The sequence below is a fragment of the Pleurodeles waltl genome, chromosome 2_2 (genome assembly GCF_031143425.1).
Source record: "Pleurodeles waltl isolate 20211129_DDA chromosome 2_2, aPleWal1.hap1.20221129, whole genome shotgun sequence".
NCBI classification, from domain to species: domain Eukaryota; kingdom Metazoa; phylum Chordata; class Amphibia; order Caudata; family Salamandridae; genus Pleurodeles; species Pleurodeles waltl.
In genome coordinates this window covers 202,697,795-202,716,535 of record NC_090439.1, presented here as the reverse complement: position 1 = coordinate 202,716,535, position 18,741 = coordinate 202,697,795, and the positions used below count along the sequence as shown (strand labels likewise).

Genomic DNA, 18,741 nt, shown 5'->3' with positions numbered 1-18,741 from the left:
GCAGCAGCTGCAGTGAAACCCCGGGAAAAGCAGTTTGGCAGTTCCAGGGTCTGTGCTACAGACCACTGGGATCATGGGATTGTGCCAACTATGCCAGGATGGTATAGAGGGGGCAATTCCATGATCATAGACATATTACATGGCCATATTCGGAGTTACCATTGTGAAGCTACATATAGGTAGTGACCTATATGTAGTGCACGCGTGTAATGGTGTCCCCGCACTCACAAAGTCCGGGGAATTGGCCCTGAACAATGTGGGGGCACCTTGGCTAGTGCCAGGGTGCCCTCACACTAAGTAACTTAGCACCCAACCTTTACCAGGTAAAGGTTAGACATATAGGTGACTTATAAGTTACTTAAGTGCAGTGTAAAATGGCTGTGAAATAACGTGGACGTTATTTCACTCAGGCTGCAGTAGCAGGCCTGTGTAAGATTTGACAGAGCTCCCTATGGGTGGCAAAAGAAATGCTGCAGCCCATAGGGATCTCCTGGAACCCCAATACCCTGCGTACCTCAGTACCATTTACTAGGGAATTATAAGGGTGTTCCAGTATGCCAATGTGAATTGGTGAAATTGGTCACTAGCCTGTTAGTGACAATTTAGAAAGTAAAGAGAGAGCATAACCACTGAGGTTCTGGTTAGCAGAGCCTCAGTGAGACAGTTAGTCATCACACAGGGAACACATATAGGGCACACTTATGAGCACTGGGGCCCTGGCTGGCAGGGTCCCAGTGACACATACAACTAAAACAACGTATATACAGTGAAATATGGGGGTAACATGCCAGGCAAGATGGTACTTCACTACAGAGGGGTGGGGGGGGAGGGGAAACGGAGACGAGGTAAGTATAATTTTTTTAAAAGCACTTACCTTGCCCAGTCCCTGCCGCCTTGTGTTGCGTTGCTCCTTCAGTCTTCTTCCGGTGTCCAAACATTAACTGGTGGGAGACCAGACAGGCTCCCCAGCAATCCTAGTGCTGCTTTCCTGCAAAACCTTGCATGAAAGCAGCACCAGGATTGGTCTACGTGTCAGTGACTGCCGCTCAGACACAGCCCTGGATTCTGTGCAGTTTCTCCAGCCCGGCTGTTAACACAGACGGCCGTCCAAAAAACATGTGCACTTAGGTGAACTCTCCCCTCCTCCCACCTCCTGAGGCCAGACCTGCCCCTCCCTGCACAGCTGTGCCAGAAGCAGAAAAATAAAAGTACAGTAAACTATTGTTTTATTTTTCTGCTTCTGGCACAGCCAGTGAGGCGACGCTCCTTCGCATTGCAAGGGAGCCACCCCTGCCATAGACCCATGCTGGGTCCAGAATCACCACATCAATATTTATTGCCCACATTGAGGGTCATCTTTGAAACGGTTAAGCTCCTGCAAAGTAGGGGACCAATATCTCGCAAAACTTCTTAAGTCAGTATGAAAAAAACATGTAGAAAATCAGAAATCTAGTGCCTAGAGCTAGAAGTTATAATGATGTCTGGGGGTCATATCTCAGCCCTAAAAGGTGCAAGTGACTTCTGGATTTGTAAGTGTAATTTACTTTAAGCAGTTAAATATAGTTGCTTCTTCTCCTAAAGCCCTGTCTTGAAATTGATTTTGTTGAGTGTTATATACTGAGTCATACTGAATCTGAGTTTCGAACCCCATCCATCACCTGGAGTAATATTTTGTCACAGCTCATCCTTGCTATCACAAAAATGTCAAGTATCTAAATTGAGTAACTTGTTTATTCACTTGAAGTGTACCAGTAGTGTGGCCATGGACAAACAGAACCTACAGGGATACTGCCCAGTAATCATAGTCAGAGACAATTATCCAATGTCACAGTAGGCTGTGGTGGCCTTGTTACAATTAGAACTTTTGACTTGCAAATGGAAGTTATCATCGATGAGCTCTGAACTCACTAATGGATGACTATGGTACACTCAGTTAAACAGTGGTCACTGATACAAGGTGTAATCTGCAGGTCATGAGTTTGATCCTGCTACAACCAACTTAGCCTTCCATAAAACTGAGGTTGGCAAACCTGTAACATTACACATGCTAATAATAACATTTGTTGTTTTACCACACTTAGAAATGGCAGGAGTGTGCAATAGGGGCAATATAAAAACAGCTAACAATGAGGAGAAACACATATTTATTGAATTTCTGATTATTATGTGTTAAAGAACAATCAGTGTTTCATCAAAGATGCCAAGTGCTAGAACAAAACCTGAAAAGTGTGAAACTATGAGCAGGTCATCTAACTGCTATTATGCACAAAACAGATAGTGAGAGAAAAGAAAGGAGAGGTAGGAAGGAATGTAGAGTGAGAGTGTGAAGAAAGCATGATCAGTGAGGAAGGCTACACGTAGAAGGAGAAAAGAAGAATAAAATAGTGGAGGGAACAGGTGATTTTGAACATAGTAAAATAGGAGAGATGTGAAGTGGAGAAAGAAAAGAAGGAAAGGCATACAGATATGCAGGCATGGTAGCACCAATTTATATTTGGGCTGTACCTTCGAGGGGGTGTGACACCCCCAAATAAATGGCTTGGTAGCTGGATCTGGAAGCCGTTAGGTGGGTCTGCTATGCCTGTGTTGGTTTTTTTCATCATCATGATTTTACTAAGAGGATTTAACTTGTTCATTTTTATGGATCAGGAACTTAAACATATGAAGTGGCCGGTAAATCCGCACCATTAGAAGTACTATTTCACTGGGTGTAAAAGTACTACTTTTTAAAATTCAGAAAGATTGGCAGTAGTAGGCTTGTGAAACTGCACCAGTTTCTGTTTTTCAGGAATGCTATTGGCAGTCCACCACCCAAAACGTGATGGAACAAGTGCTTGCAAATAGCCTAACCACTGGCGATCCCTCAAGGTAGTATTCAAACCCATTGTTTTTTACTCACTGTGCCACTCTGCACAAAGTCCTACATAATGCAGATCAGTACTGACCCTGCTCCTCATGTTAGCAGTCTATCTCACACAATGGTCATCTCACCCATTCACCTTCACCCATTGATCATGTGACCCATCATTTTTTTAAGTTAGGAAATTTGAGAATCACACCCCTCGAACCTAAATGACTAAGCTACACCCGTTTGTTGTATCACAGGCACATCAGAAAAAAACTCTCTGTGTAGACTGAGCAAGGGCATGACTTTATGTCTCCTTAGCCCCAGGCTTGGAGGGTGATTTATGGGGGTCAGATAAAGATATGGGCCCTCATTACAACCTTGCCAAGGTTTGACCGCCGAGCGGCCGCTAATGCGGCCGCACTCCCGCTGGCCCCATTTTGACATCCCCGCCGGGTCGGCGCGTGGAAACAGAGTTTCCGCCCGGCGGCCCAGCGGGGATGTCGGCCGTAACATGGGAGCCGGCTCCTAATGGAGCCGGCGGTGTTGCGGCCGTGCGACGGGTGCAGCTGCACCCGTCGTGCTTTTCACTGTCTGCTGTGCAGACAGTGAAAAGCAGTGTGGGGCTGTGCCTGGGGGCCCCTACACTGCCCATGCCAAGTGCATGGGCAGTGCAGGGGCCCCCAGGGGCCCCGCGACTCCCCTTCCCGCCAGCCTTTCCATGGCGGTCTCTACCACCATGGACAGGCTGGCGGGAAGGGGACTCGTAATCCCCTGGGCACCGCCGGGACAACCATGGCGGGAAACCGCCGGTCCCGGCGGTGCGACCGCGGTGCTACAGCCGCAGTTGTAATTCGCCAGATTGTACCACCAGCCTGTTGGCGGTACAATCGCCGAAACAGCCCTGGCGGTCTTTGACCACCATTGTTGTAATGAGGCCCATGGTGTGGTGTGGCCCCATTAGGCCCCTTTTTTTCAAAGATGGGCCCATTCCCAGGGAGATACAGGCAGAGTACATGCCAATCTCCTAATGGTAGGGGCGATTCAGATAATCGCCAGTGTCTTCTTTGGTTGCTGCTTGCTCTGCATGCCATCTCCCACAAAGGTAGGGTTGTGATTGCTTATAAGACCCCCTCTGCACTTCTTCTTCCCTGCAATTACTCAGAATTGTGGCTGTTTCAGTGGCTTGTCTCTACCTGCGAATCTTACATCACCCACTTGGTGATCACCTCAATGGATCGGAACGTGGATGATGCATTCGCTACCTAGCTTTTCTCCCGGCAGTCTTGGTAGTTGTCAGCATGCCACATACCAGTGCTGATCTTGTTGCTCGTGGGTGTATTTTGAATGTTTCAGGCCGTAAGACTACATCTCATCATGCATGCAAAACAAGCAAAATAAAGTGCATACGGGTACATTTTCGTGTACTGCACTGTGAGACCAGCCAAACTCATCAATATTTTGATGGAGAAGGGTGCTCGAATGTATACATCTTGGCAGATTATGGATCGGCCTGACAAAGCCTCTTCAGACTGCAACCTTATTTCCTGCCAGATCTCTGGCATACCTTTGCATGCTTGTGCGCATGGCTACTTGCCCCGCACAAACATCAAACCTATTTTGTGTGTCAAAGAGTCGAGAATGTAGCGATACAGTCAAGTCAAAGCTGCAGACGTTGGAGCTAGGTATCCATATTCGAGACTTGACATCACTCAGCATCTTGTGATTCTGGGCACATTATTTAGGGCCTGATTTATATTTCGCAGAGAGTAAATTCCAGCGCAACAGCAACAGAGTTCCCTCTCTGCCAATATATATATACATATATATATATATATATATATATATATATATATATATATATATATATATATATATATATGGACTATAGTTTGATGACCGCAGAGACTACTCCAACTCTACTATGGTCAAACTCCTATGACAGCCCCACAGAGAAACAGCTGTCACAGGTTTTATTATATGTTCACCTGCCTAATTTAGATTGGTGGAAATACAGCCATTTTTCAAAGCCCATCACCACCAGGAAAACCTGGCAGTAAGGGGGACGTACTAAAAAGTGCTCAATGCACCCCTTGCCATGAAAGGAAACTTCCATGGCGAGGGGGGCATCATATTTTTTTATTAACAAAAAGAAAATCATGCTTTGGGATTTTCTTTTTTAAAATAAACATAAATGTAAATGTGACGTAAGGTCCATCATGCTTGACAGAGTCATCTGGCAAAGTTACAATGCATTGCCAGGAACCTCCATGCAGGGCCGGCTTCAGCACTGATGGCGCCCGGTGCGACCGTCATTTTGGCACCCTCTCCCCCCATGACCACCTCCTCAGATTTCCTCACTACCACCAAGCAAAAATGCCCATGAACGTCAATTCATCGAAACGCACGGGGTAGCAGAAGTGACATCACATGCCATTTGACCTTTACTTTCACTAAAAACATATTTACATATACTCACACATTCACACATACACACACTGTAGCTTACATAAACACTCTCTTACCCACAAGTATGCACAAAACATGCATTTGAAAACATTTTTTACGCACCTCAGCTGCAAGGGATGGTCCTATTCAAGCTAATTGTACTCCATTCTTAGCACGAACTGCCACTGTGTTCCCAGCACTGATTTTGCCACCTCTGAGGCCAGGGGTCAAAAGGCAGTGCCAGAGGCTGCAAGGTACAAGTCCGGGGTCGCCGCTGTGACCCCTGGCGACCCCTAAATGAGGTCCATGAAAGTGCCCCCTTATCTATCCACAGCCCTCTTTCACGTACTTTTCATTTTATTTTAAAGCTCTGGTAAAGGCTGGCCTTACTAATAAGAGTATTTATCTACCCAAACAAACCCTTTTTAGCAGCATTAGGAATAGATAATGAAAGACTAGGGAGAAAAACATAACGTCCTAACCTATTTTATGAAATTTACATGCAGCTCTTTGATGACAGTTCAAAAGTCACTGTTCTGTATTAGGGTTGCATCTTCTGAATTGCGGTAACAAAAGGATCTCTGTGATAAAAACAGTAATCCACTAAGCTATCCACATAAAATACATATCTGTGATTTGCAAGGTAGGGGTTATTTGCAGCAGGCATATTAACCCTCTGCACAACTTTATGGCAAGTTAAAAATGCCACTGGACAAAACTCCATCTGTCTCTCAAGCCGAAACATTAATCTCAAGAGTTATGCTGAAATTTTTATTGCTACCTGACAGCTGGACCAAAAGGAACACTGCAGCAGATGTTTTTAAAATCGTAAGTTATTGCTAAAACAGAGCTCCTCCCCACCAGGTCAGTGCCCCTTCCCTGCTCAGTGCCCAGTGCAGCCGCATAAAGCCAGCCCTGCCTCCATGACAGCGGTTCCTGTCAATGCTTGAACTTTCCCCTGGGCCAGTGGACATTTTATAATTTGGCATGTGGCCCCTCCATAAGGGTGACATTGGGTGTCATTATGACCCCGGCGGTGAGTGGTAATGTGGCTGCAGTACCGCCAACAGGCTGGCGGTACATACCCCCACATTATGAGAATGGTGGGTTGGCTGCAGCCAACCTGCCACTTCAACACTCAGATTGCCTTGGTGATAGCAGGTGCTGGGCCAGAGATATCAATCTCCAGCCCGGCAGCTGCTATAGTACCGGCTGCGGCATTTTGAGCTAGCCTACCACCATGGCCACTAGTAACGCCACGAAAACCATGGCAGTAGGCCCTACCAGTGACAGGGAATTCCTTCCCTGTCTGTGGTAGGAGGCTCACCCCCCACACTCCCCAGATGCCCCCCAGCCTCCTCCATCCACACTCTCCCCCCTTCCGATCCCTCACCCCACCATACACGCACATACACACGCAGACATGCATCAGGCATACACTCACTCACACTGGCATACACGCATTCATACACACATACATCCAGTCATGCTCGCACACATTCGTACACACATTCACACTGACATGCAGACATGCACTCACATTACCATTCTTACAGGCATTCATACACACGCAAACACCCACGCAAACAAAACCACACACACAGACGCAGTCACGCACACACTCACACATTCATGCACACAACCCCCCACACACACACAACACCCCCCTCTCCTGTCATAAGCCCATCTCACCTTCTTCCAGGTGGTCTTCTGGCAGGGAAGGGGCGCTGCTACCGCCAGCAGCCCCTCCAGCAGAATGCCATCAGGCCATATCACAGGTCATGATACGGCTGGCGGCGGTCTACTGTCGAGGCGGTGCTGGTGGTAGCAGCGCCACCTTACCACCATCCGCCAGTATGATCACTGCCGGAGTTCCACCCTTCTTGTGGCGGAAGTCCGGTTGTGGTCATAATCTGGCAGACGGATGGTAGCCGCGGTGACGGTCTTTTGGTGGCCGTCACCGCGTCGGTAGCCAGTTTTTACCACCAAGAACATAATGAGGCCCATAATTTACTCCGTCACCCTGACGGAGGACAGGCTGCGCACCAAATTATAAATCAGGCCTTAATCTTCCCATGCCTACAAAAACATTAATATGGCCTTGGGTAATGGAACTGGTGCTCATGTAAAGCACGCCAATACCTTTGGGTTATGTTTACGCTATATAAAACTGCAAATAAGCTCATAAGTTTTTTTACTTGGGGAATGCAACAAACAGGGGGTTAATGCGAGGTAAGGTCACGTGCTCTAGAGTCACAGAGTTTTCATTATTTTACTTACAGTTACAACTTGCCAACAATATGTATTATTACTATGAATTTATAATCTACGTAAAGCACGTGTTTATGTAGTACTTATGAATCTAGTCCAGAATGTGCAATACAGGTACTTCATTATAATTTCCGTGGGAAAATACCAAAAGAATAAGAAAGACATGCTTCAGCTGACACAGTTGGACAGAAATCAAGTTGTAAACAGCTGCAAAAGTTCTTACAAATTAATGCCATTTTCACTTGTAGACTAGAAAATGTGTCTTTACAAACAAGGAGATCAGATATTAAATTCGGTACCTGTTTTGTTCAAATTCAGAGGACAGTCGCTCCAAGGCAGTGGTTCTTGGAAGGAGTTGAAGAAATACCACATCACCCATGCAATTATTGTATTGTAGTACAAACCCACGAGGAATGATACCAACATGGAGGCAATACCTATAAAAATGAATTGGATATTTTTTATATTTGCCGTACTATGAAATTTATCAAAATATCGTTTGTAAATTGGAAACATGCACAAGATAATTCTGAATAAGTTTATAAAGGCTATGAATAAAACACTAAACTTAAACCCCACTTAAGAAAGCGTTTATTAAAGAATCGAGCTGTTCAACAGAGCAGGTTCCGAAGGGAGGCTCAAATATTCTGTCAGAGGGCCACTCACTCATCTTTATGATTATGTCGTTTGTACAACGGTCACTGGAGAACTTACGTGCAAAAGAATTTTGTAGTCACACAGTATGCAAATTACAAAGTACAAACTTAAGTTTATTGAGACTGTAGTCCATTAAACAATCACCAATAAATAGCATCACATCACTAATTATACTGTTATCCCTACATAAAAAAAATCTACTCGAGAGCACAATTCCTAACCACTAATGAAAAACGTCCTACGGCACAAACAACATCTAAAAACTGCATTGAAATTAAAAACTTGATTGCATTCAAAAACCTTTGCATGTAAAAAAGAAAACAATTCAACAAACAGCAGAGTTCGGTCATTTGAGCAGACGGAGATTGGGAGGGCGACAGGCACACACATACATACTCACACTCACCCATCTACTTTCACACACACATCCATACATTCACAAGTATGCACACACACACTCACCATTCACAAGAATATACATACACATACACCTATTCACAGCACACATGCACTAATATAAATACATTCATATACACATGCATCCATCAAACATTAAACAAAAGAAAAACTTATTGGGCTGCAGGGGTGATCCTGAGTGGTGGGATGGAAGCCTCTGAAGTTCCTGGAGGACAGCCAATGAGAGAAGGCAGCAGTCTCTTACTCATCACAGAGTGGTATGGGGTCAGTAGAACTGCTGACCCCACCACACTCTGTGACGAGGCGTCACTGACTGACAGTCGGCCCTGGAACTTCAGGGCTTAAAATGAAAGTGCCTAAGTTGTGTGCCCCCTCGACATGAGGGGGAGGACCTCCAAGTGCTTTGTCGGGCTGAGGAGATCACGCCGAAAGGGCTTAAAAATCCTGAGCCCGGCAAAGTTCAGTTCAGCCAGCCAAGAGTCTGGTCATTCAGTACATGAATTACACCTGGCTGACTAACCTGAACATGAAGAGTATCTATCAGGCTGACCTTTGCTCAGCCAGACAGACACTCTTCATGTTTGAAAAAAGATGGGGGCCAAGGCCACTCAGGCCTTGAGGGTGGGCCACACCTGCCAATAATATATGGGTATGTTAGAAGTGGGGTCTCTGGTTGGCAGTCAGTTTGCACTCTGTCCAAGCAGAGACCCTCATTCTGGTCAGGGTAAGGGAGTTACACCCCTCAGACAATCCCTTTTCCCCCCCTTGGTAGCTTGGCACAAGCAATCAGGCTTATCTCAGAGGCAATGTGTAAAGTATTTGTACCAACACACACAGTAGTACAGTGAAAACACCACAAAAGGGACACAACACCAAATAGCCAATATTTAGCTAAATCAAACAAGACCAAAATGATGAAAATCCAACATACACAAGCAAAGATATGAATTTTTAAAGTAAAAGGAGTCTTAATTCATAGAAATCAATGGATGTGTTGTTTTTACACAACGTACCTGGTATGCATAAAAAATAAAGCCGCAAGGGCAACCGTGCATCGCAAAAGTAAGCAATGTGTTGATTCCTGACTCGCAAGTGAGGTTGTGCACTGATTCTTTTCCGGTCTGGTAGGCAAATCGTTGTTTCTCTCTCCTACAGAAGAGCGATACATCGATTTCCGGACAGGCAGCCACAGGTCCGTGCAGGTTCACTGTGTTTTTGATGCCCAGTGATGATGCGTGCGAAATCCTGATGCACAATGTGGAAGAGCCACGCTGAGTGGGTGATGCGTCGATTTCGGCAGCTACAAGCAGGTGTTGAGTCGATTTTTCAGCCGCGATGCAGGTGGTGTGTCATTTTTTTCTCCCACTCGGCTCCGGTGCGTGGATTCCAGCCTTGGTTCCACCAGCTTCTCCTTTCAAGGGCCAAGGAACTGGATAGGGTGCCACTTGGCAGGGTAGTAGTCTCAAAAAGAGAGTCCAGGTGCTGGCAGAGGAGGCCTTTGATGGCACTGAGACTTCAAAACAGAGAGCAAGCTCAGACCAAGCCCTTGGAGACACGTTACAAGCAGGAAAACACAGCAAAATCCAGTCTTTGTCCTCTCTAAGGTAGAAGCAGCAATTTCAGGCCAACCCAGTAAAGCACACTCACAGGCAAAAGGGCAGTATTCCTCCTCCAGTTCTTCAGCTCTTCTCCTTGGCAGAGGTTCTTCTTGATCCAGAAGTAGTCTAAAAGTCTTGGGTTTGGGCCCACTACTTATACTCATTTCTGCCTTTGAAGTAGGCAAACTTCAAAGGAAAGTCTCTGTTGTTCACAAGAGCCTGACTTGGCCTAGTCCAGACACACACCAGGGAGTCGGATACTGCACTGTGTCAGGACAGGCACAGCCCTTTCAGGTGTAAGTGTCAGCTCCTCCTTCCCCATTCTATCCAAGAGACTCATCATGATATGCAGGACACTTTTCAGCTCTCTTTGTGTCACTGTCTAGAGGGAATTCACAAACAGCCCTAATGTCAGTCCGATTCAGACGTGGATTCCACAGGCAGGCAGAGGCAGAGAATGGTTAAGCAAGAAAATGCCCACTTTCTAAAAGTGGCATTTTCAAACTGACAATCTAAAAACCAACTTTACCAAAAGATGCATTTTTAAATTGTGAGTTCAGAGACCCCAAACTCCAAATCTCTATCTGCTCCCAATGAGAAACTGCACTTAAAAGATATTTAAAGGCAGCCCCCTTGTTAAACTATGGGAGAGATAGCCCTTGCAATAGTGAAAAATGAATTTGGCAGTATTTTACTATCAGGAAATATAGAACACATCAGTACATGTCCTACCTTTCAAATACACAGCACCCTGCCCATGAGGCTACCCAGGGCCTACGTTAGGGGTGCCTGATATGTACAAAAAGGGAAGGTTTGGGCCTGGAAATTGGGTACACTTGCCAGGTCGAACTGGCAGTTCAAAACTGCACACACAGACACTGAAGGGGCAGGTCTGAGCCATGTTTACATGGCTACTCATGTGGTGGCACAATCAGTGCTGTAGGCCCACTAGTAGCATTTGATTTACAGGCTCTGGGCACCGCTAGTGCACTCTACTAGGGACTTACTGTGGGAGGCTGGCCTGGCTTATAGTGGGTACCCTGTGGTACTTACACCCTGTGCCAGGTCCAGTTATCCCTTATTAGTAGAATAGAGCTGTTTCTAGCAGCTTAGGCTGATAGAAGGTAGCTATGGCAAAGCAGCTTAGGCTGAACTAGGAGACATGCAAAGCTCCTACTATACCACTTATATCATATGCACAATATCACAAGAAAACACAATACACAGAGTTACTAAAAATAAAGGTACTTTATTTTTATGACAATATGCCACAAGTATCCCAGAGAGTACCCTCAGTAAGAAGGTAAGTAATATACACAAGTTATATGTACACAAACCCAAAACAGGTAAGTAATAGTAAGAAAAGTAATGTAAACAGTGTAGAATTACAATAGGATGCAATAGGTGAACATAGGTCTAGGGGCAACACAAACCATATACTCCAAAAGTGGACTGCGAATCACGAATGGACCCCAGACCTATGGGAGCTTGTAGAGGGTTGCTGGGACTGTAAGAAAACAGTCAGGGTGTCCAAGATATCCCTCCCCAAGACCCTGAAAAGTAGGAGTAAAGTGGACCTACTACCCCAAAAGGACACAATAGTCGTGATAGGAGAATTCTGCAAGAATAACAAACACCAGCAAGGCACTGACGGTGGATTCCTGGACATGAGGACCTGCATAGCAAGTGGACCAAGTCCAAGAGTCGCAATAGTGTCCAGGGGGGGAGCAGGAGCCCAGAAAACCCCGGATGAAGGTGCAAGGAAGCTGCCTCCGGGTGGAAGAAGCTTGGAGTTCTGCAACAACAAAGAGGACTAGGAACTTCTCCCTTGGATGGAAGATGTCCCACGTCGCGATGAAGGTTGCAGAAGTGTTCCCACACAGAAATACCACAAACAAGCCTTGATAGCTGCAAGGGTCGCAGTAGAGGTTTTTGGGTGCTGCTGGGCACCAGGAATGACCAGGATGTCGCCCCTTGGAGGAGGAGACAGAGGGGGCATGCAGCAACTGAAGCAGGCAGCACCAGCAGAAGTACCCGAACAGGCACTTAGAAGATTTGTGAACCAGAGCTGGCTCAGAGTCACAAAGGAGGGTCCCACAACATCAGAGGCCAGCTCAGAGGGTTGAGCACTGCAGGACGGAGTGCTGGGGACCCAGGCTAGGCTGTATACAAAGGAAATCCTGGAAGAGTGCACAGGAGCCAGAGCAGCTGCAAATCACACAGTGCACAGGTTTGCAGTCTAGCGTGGAGAGGCAAGGACTTACCTCCACCAAATTTGGACTGAAGGATCACTGGACTGTGGGAGTCACTTGGATAGAGTCCCTGTGTTCCAGGGACCATGCTTGTCAGGATGAGAGGATTCCCAGAGGACCAGTAATGCAGTCTTTTGGTGCCTGCATTAGCAGGGGGAAGATTCTGTCGACCCACGGGAGATTTCTTCTTGGCTTCCAGTGCATGGTGAAGGCAGGTGATCCCCAGAGCATGCACCACCAGGAAACAGTCAAGAAAGCCGGCAGGATTAGGTGCTACAATGTTGCTGGTAGTCGTCTTGCTACTTTGATGCGGTTTTGCAGGCGTCCTGGAGCAGTCAGCGGTCGATCCTTAGCAGAAGTCGAAGAGGGAAGTGCAGAGGAACTCTGGTGAGCTCTTGCATTCGTTATCTGAAGAATTCCCCATAGGAGAGACCCTAAATAGCCAGAAAAGGAGGGTTGGCTACCAAGAAAGGAGGATTGGCTACCAAGAAAGGTAAGAGCCTATCAGAGTGGGTCTCTGGCGTCACCTGCTGGCACTGGCCACTCAGAGCAGTCCAGTGTGCCCCCAACACCTCTGTTTCCAAGATGGTAGAGGTCTGGGACACACTGGAGGAGCTCTGGGCACCTCCCCTAGGAGGTACTGGTCAGGGGAGTGGTTACTCCACTTTCCTTTGTCCAGTTTCGCGCCGGAGCAGGGCTGGGGGATCCCTGGACCGGTGTAGACTGGCTTATGCAGAGATGGGCACCATCTGTGCCCATCAAAGCATTTCCAGAGGCTGGGGGAGGCTACTCCTCCCCAGCCCTTCACACCTATTTCTAAAGGGAGAGAGTGTAACACCCTCTCTCAGAGGAAATCCTTTGTTCTGCCTTCCTGGGCCAGGGCTGCCTGGACCCCAGGAGGACGGAATCCTGTCTGAGGGGTTGGCAGCAGCAGCTGCAGTGGAAACCCCGGAAAGGCAGTTTGGCAGTACCCGGGTTCCGTGCTAGAGACCCAGGGGATCATGGAATTGTCCCCCCAACACCAGAATGGTATTGGGGTGACAATTCCATGATCTTAGACATGTTACATGGCCATGTTCGGAGTTACCATTGTGACACTATACATAGGTAGTGACCTATGTATAGTGCACACGTGTAATGGTGTCCCCGCACTCTCAAAGTCCGGCGAATTTGCCCTGAACAATGTGGGGGCACCTTGGCTAGTGCCAGGGTGCCCACACACTAAGTAACTTGGCACCCAACCTTCACCAGGTGAAGGTTAGACATATAGGTGATTTATAAGTTACTTATGTGCAGTGAAAAATGGCTGTGAAATAACGTGGACGTTATTTCACTCAGGCTGCAGTGGCAGGCCTGTGTAAGAATTGTCTGAGTGCCCTATGGGTGGCAAAAGAAATGCTGTAGCCCATAGGGATCTCCTGGAACCCCAATGCCCTGGGTACCTAAGTACCATATACAAGGGAATTATATGGGTGTACCAGTGTACCAATGAGGATTGGTAAATTTAGTCACTAGCCTGCAGTGACAAATTTAGAAAGCAGAGAGAGCATAAACACTGAGGTTCTGGTTAGCAGAGCTTCAGTAATACAGTTAGGCACCACACAGGGAACACATACAGGGCACATACTATGAGCACTGGGGTCCTGCCTAGCAGGATCCCAGTGACACAGGGGCTAAAACATACATACATACAGTGAATGTGGGGGTAACATGCCAGGCAAGATGGTACTTTCCTACACTTACTATTAAATCAAATATGCCAATCATGGAAAAGCCAATTAGAGTTACAATTTACACAGAGAACACTTAGGACAGGGGTTCACTACACTTACGCAAATAGACAAACGACTGAACCTATGCTTTGTTGAACTGATGCGTTGATGACACTCTGCTAAAATTGACTTATGTTGATGCTGTGTTATGTTCTAATAATTGCGTTACTCGCGTTGTTTAAATCTTATTCAAGTTGCCAAATTATGACAATGTTCTTGAGTGTTTCAGTTTTGAGATTAACACAAATGCTTTCAGAATTGTTATCAATAGGGAATAAACATCATAAAATTCTACTAAACTGGTGTGGTTATTCATGACTGCAAGGTCATGGTAGTGTTTTGAATTGATTAATGACTTTGACTAAAGTGAAATGTATTGTTGTGATAAATATTGATGACATTATTGATGTATTGATTGACATATTGATTAGTTATCTCGTCCTAAGGTGTCTCTCAACTGGGTCAAAAGATTCATTGGCCTGAAACGAGTCCTGATGTGTAATAAATTATCATAAAGGGACGCGTTAGCAGTTCTGGTAGCAGAGCGACGGTTTGGCCCTTTGGGGCCCTAGGACGGAGAATTATTGTTTAAATTGTTTTTCTGAGATAATGCAAATTGGAGGTATGATGCGTTTCTAAATTCACCATGACTTTCCTGGGATCTCGGAGCCTGCCTAAGTGAGTTGGGGATGTTCTCGGCATTTTAGCATGTGTGGTGTAGGATTTGCGCTTGCTCAGCTTAAGCCTTTTGAAGGTATTTTGTGAGGTTTGTGTGTATTTAGGCCAGGTAATGTTGTTTTAGTAGGAGTGGGCGTACTCCGCAGTATGAGAGTAGGGAAGTCGGTGTACTTCATATGAGTGTGGCGCGTTTTGCTCAAAATTATCCACGTGGTTGGTTGTTAATGTACGGACCCGTCGTGGTCTAAGACTCCGGAGTATATTGGCAAGTGTAGGAGACACTTGGGTTTATATTGTAATTTGTGCGGTTTAATTAGGTCAATCGGGCGTGGTTGACAGGTCGAGTTTAAGTCAAGTTGTATGTGTGAAACCTTCGATAGAGATTTGGCAAGTTCTAAAGTGCACTAGGACAAACCATTGACAAGTCAAGAGTAGGATTTGCGGGTCGAATTCTGCTTGCGGGTGCGGGAACTGAGAAGGAGAGAGTAGCAGCCGAAGCTTCAAGTGAAATCTCTGTAAAGTTCTGAAGCGAATGTGTTACCCTTCCTGTAGTAAACCGGAAAATTTGAGTTGTTGTTGTTGTTAAAGGTGCTTGCAGTAATTTTGCATTCGTTTGGTGTGAATCTAGTGAGGGGCGGACGAGCCGCAAGACTTTGTCAGCTGCAGTGTGTGAGTGTGACGTCAGTGGTGCCGCACTGAGATAGGTCAGTTGCAGAGAGGGGTCGCGCACGGATTGGCTGCCGTCCGTGAGAGGCAATAGGTTGAGAAAGGTGGGTGAAGACTGTCCTGGGAATTAAAGTCACTTTCTGATTAAATACAAACAAAAGAAAAGACGCAAAAATGAATTTTATCAAAGCTTTTAGGAGCGCTCTGAAAGGAGACGCATACATTATGGCGAGTGAAGGGGAGCCTACACCGCCTGAGGGTACTCCAGCTTATATAGTCATGGAGGAAAAGGGTGTTGCGCCTTGCTTATGGATGAAACAGTGGCGCAAACTGGCAGAAAAGGAGGGATGTTTGGCGTTTCCAGAGCATGGAACGTTCAATACGAGAATTTTAGAGAATTTGAGGTGGATGTTAAGTGTACAAAAGCCACCTCCAAGGCCAGCTCAGTACAAGGCATTAGCAGTCTGGGATTTAATGGCTATTAAACAAAGACAGCAGAGATTTGAGAGGTGAATGAAAAGAGCAGAAAAGACTTTAGCTGAGGCTAGATGGGACAATGAGAGCAAAATGTGGAGACGAAGAATAGTTGACGGACTTAAATTGTTTCCAGCAATAGCACAGGGAGACGAGACACAGGGGAAGAAAGCCACCTGTAAGACAGACAAGGACTCTAATAAACATAAAGAGACTAAGAGGTCTTGGATAGAAGAAGATGACTCAGACGAAGAAGAGTTTCTTAATCAGTTATTGCATGATCGCCCAACACCTTATGCAGTAGACGACAATGTCCCAACCACTAGTGCTGGTCCTGGGAACCAGACGCAGGAGAAGGGCTTTACTGATACAGTACAGTCTAGTGATACAGGTTTGATACAGAATGGTGTCAGTGTACCCACTGCGCCAGACATGCAGATACAGTTGCAACCTCCACCGCAGATACAGAGAATCTATCCAGACGTCCCAGTATTAGAGACTACTACGAATCTGATAGTGCCACCTGACCCGATATATACAAAATCAAGGTTAGTGCAGATTGAGCCGACTCTGCAATTGCTGCCCCAGCAACAGCTGATACCAGGGTATAGTCCAGCAGCAAGACCTCCAATAGTACCTGCCCCAGCCTCAGTGAGTCAAGCTCTGGGAGTTACTGCTCCGCGGGGTTTGGGATCAGGTCAGTCACCAGCTGCCATATCATTACCAATTACTGTCGGTCCACCGGTACCATTGTATGCGCAAGGTAAGGCTGGTATGTGTGACCAGGGAGTAATGACCCAAGATGCAATAAGAGGAGGGTCCATAGGAACTCCCCAGTTAATGGCCCCGGGAGAGCAATCGGTCGAAAGACCAAGGTCTTTGTTAGACCTTAGCCCGGTTGAAACACCATTGGAGGCAATGAGACAGGCAGGGCTAGGTGTGCTAACCCCACAGACAATGAGTATGAATGCTTCACAGTCGCCAATGATGCATGCAGGGAATATTTCGCTGCAAGGTTTTACGGTGCAACAATTGAATGAGTGGTCAGAAAAAACGTACGCTTTGCAAAAGACTGCAGTAACTGCAGAGAAGGCAGAAAGGTCAGAAAAAGATGAGTACCTGAACTTTGTGAGACTGGGTGTGGAAGCTGCTGAACTAGTGGAAGGGACAATAGGGGTAAACAGATTAGAATTGTACACAGAAGCAGAGTTAAGGTATCTGTGCCACAAGATTACTAAAGAAGTAGGCAAGGTGCATCAGAGGTTGGCGAACCTGGCAGACAAATACAATATTGATATTGAGAATACTAAACATTTGAAAAGAAGTTACAGACTAGACTTCGACTCTAAAGATTTTGATCACATGAGGTTGGCTGGAATAAGGGCGCATCTTAAAGAAATACTGCAAAGTGCTCAGATCTGGGGAGCCTTAGAAAAGTGAGAAGGCAGATGGGCAAAGAAAAGAAATAAGGAAAAAAGCGACAGTCCGGGATCAAGTCCGACTAAAGCCTCACCAGACACTGGGACAGTAAAGATACTCCTGATGAGAGAAACAGTTGGAGGGGTTCTGGTTCATGTACCATGGTCTAGGGGAGACATTTTGTCATTTACAAATGATTATCCCAGGTTGAGGGAGAAACCGATAAAGAGGTATCAGCAGACAGACAGACTGGTTTGTGAAACTTGCGAAATGTCTCTGGGAAGATTTGAATACCTTGTTTGAGATTATTGTTCCACCTGACTTATGGCTTGAGTGCAAGAGGGGTGTGGATTGGCCGACACAGGAGCCGGCAAGGGATAAGGTGACCGGAGCACCATCTGAGGAGGTGGTGAAGTACTATCATAAAGTGATTGAGTTTTTGAAGCAAAAGGTGTCGCCGAAAGTGACAGATTGGCAGAAAATCGACCGGACCTCACAGGAGGTTAAGGAGTCAATTTATGCTTACTATGAGAAGTTATTGAAAGCGTTCAAACATTACAGTGGTACTGAAACTATTGAGCCGAAAGACATGAACCATCTTGTGTTTAGATTTGTTGAAGGGCTGGGACCAGAGGTTAGCCAGATGATTAAGAATCATTTGATCTGTTGGCAAGCGAAGCCGATTGATGAGATATTGCAGTATGCGTAATACTGTAGTGACGAGATTGAGCTGAAGCAGAGAAAACTGAAGGAGAAAGTGATGGTGATGCAGATAAGGGCAGCGCAGGCTGGTATGCAAGGGAATGGAATCCAGCAGATGGTACAGCAACAACTGCAAGGGAATGGCGTGTTTCAGGCGCAACCGAGAGGCCAAGGTCGAGGTTTTGTGAATCGCGGTACAGACTTGAATACTGTTGTGGTTCAAAATAAAGTACAAGGGATGAAAAAGATGTCACCATGTCACGCGTGCAGGGACGTGGGGCATTGGAAGCGGGAATGCCCGAATTCGGTGCATGATGGTGTCGTTCAACAAAGCACTGATGTCGGTACATTTCAAAATGTGAGAGGTCCACAAATGAGAGGTCAAAATCAGAACTTCCAAAATAACATGGTTCAGATGCAGGGGCTACAGCCCATGCAGCAAATGCAAATGCCACGTGTTCAACCAGCCCAAATGCAGCAAGTACAACAGCAGGCTCCCATGGTACCTAGACAGCAAATGCAATTACCATTAGCTCCAATGG

The 18,741-nt window shown here is 46.2% G+C and overlaps 1 protein-coding gene across 1 annotated transcript in view; it reads right to left on the bottom strand.

Annotated features, from left to right (window-relative positions):
• SLC6A19 (solute carrier family 6 member 19) overlaps positions 1-18,741 on the bottom strand; it is a 1,531,867-nt gene that overhangs the window by 1,130,543 nt on the left and 382,583 nt on the right. Inside the window, exon 3 of the mRNA XM_069219637.1 lies at positions 7,864-8,001. Coding sequence (XP_069075738.1) covers positions 7,864-8,001 — 138 coding nt within the window. The remainder of the gene's footprint in view (positions 1-7,863; positions 8,002-18,741) is intronic.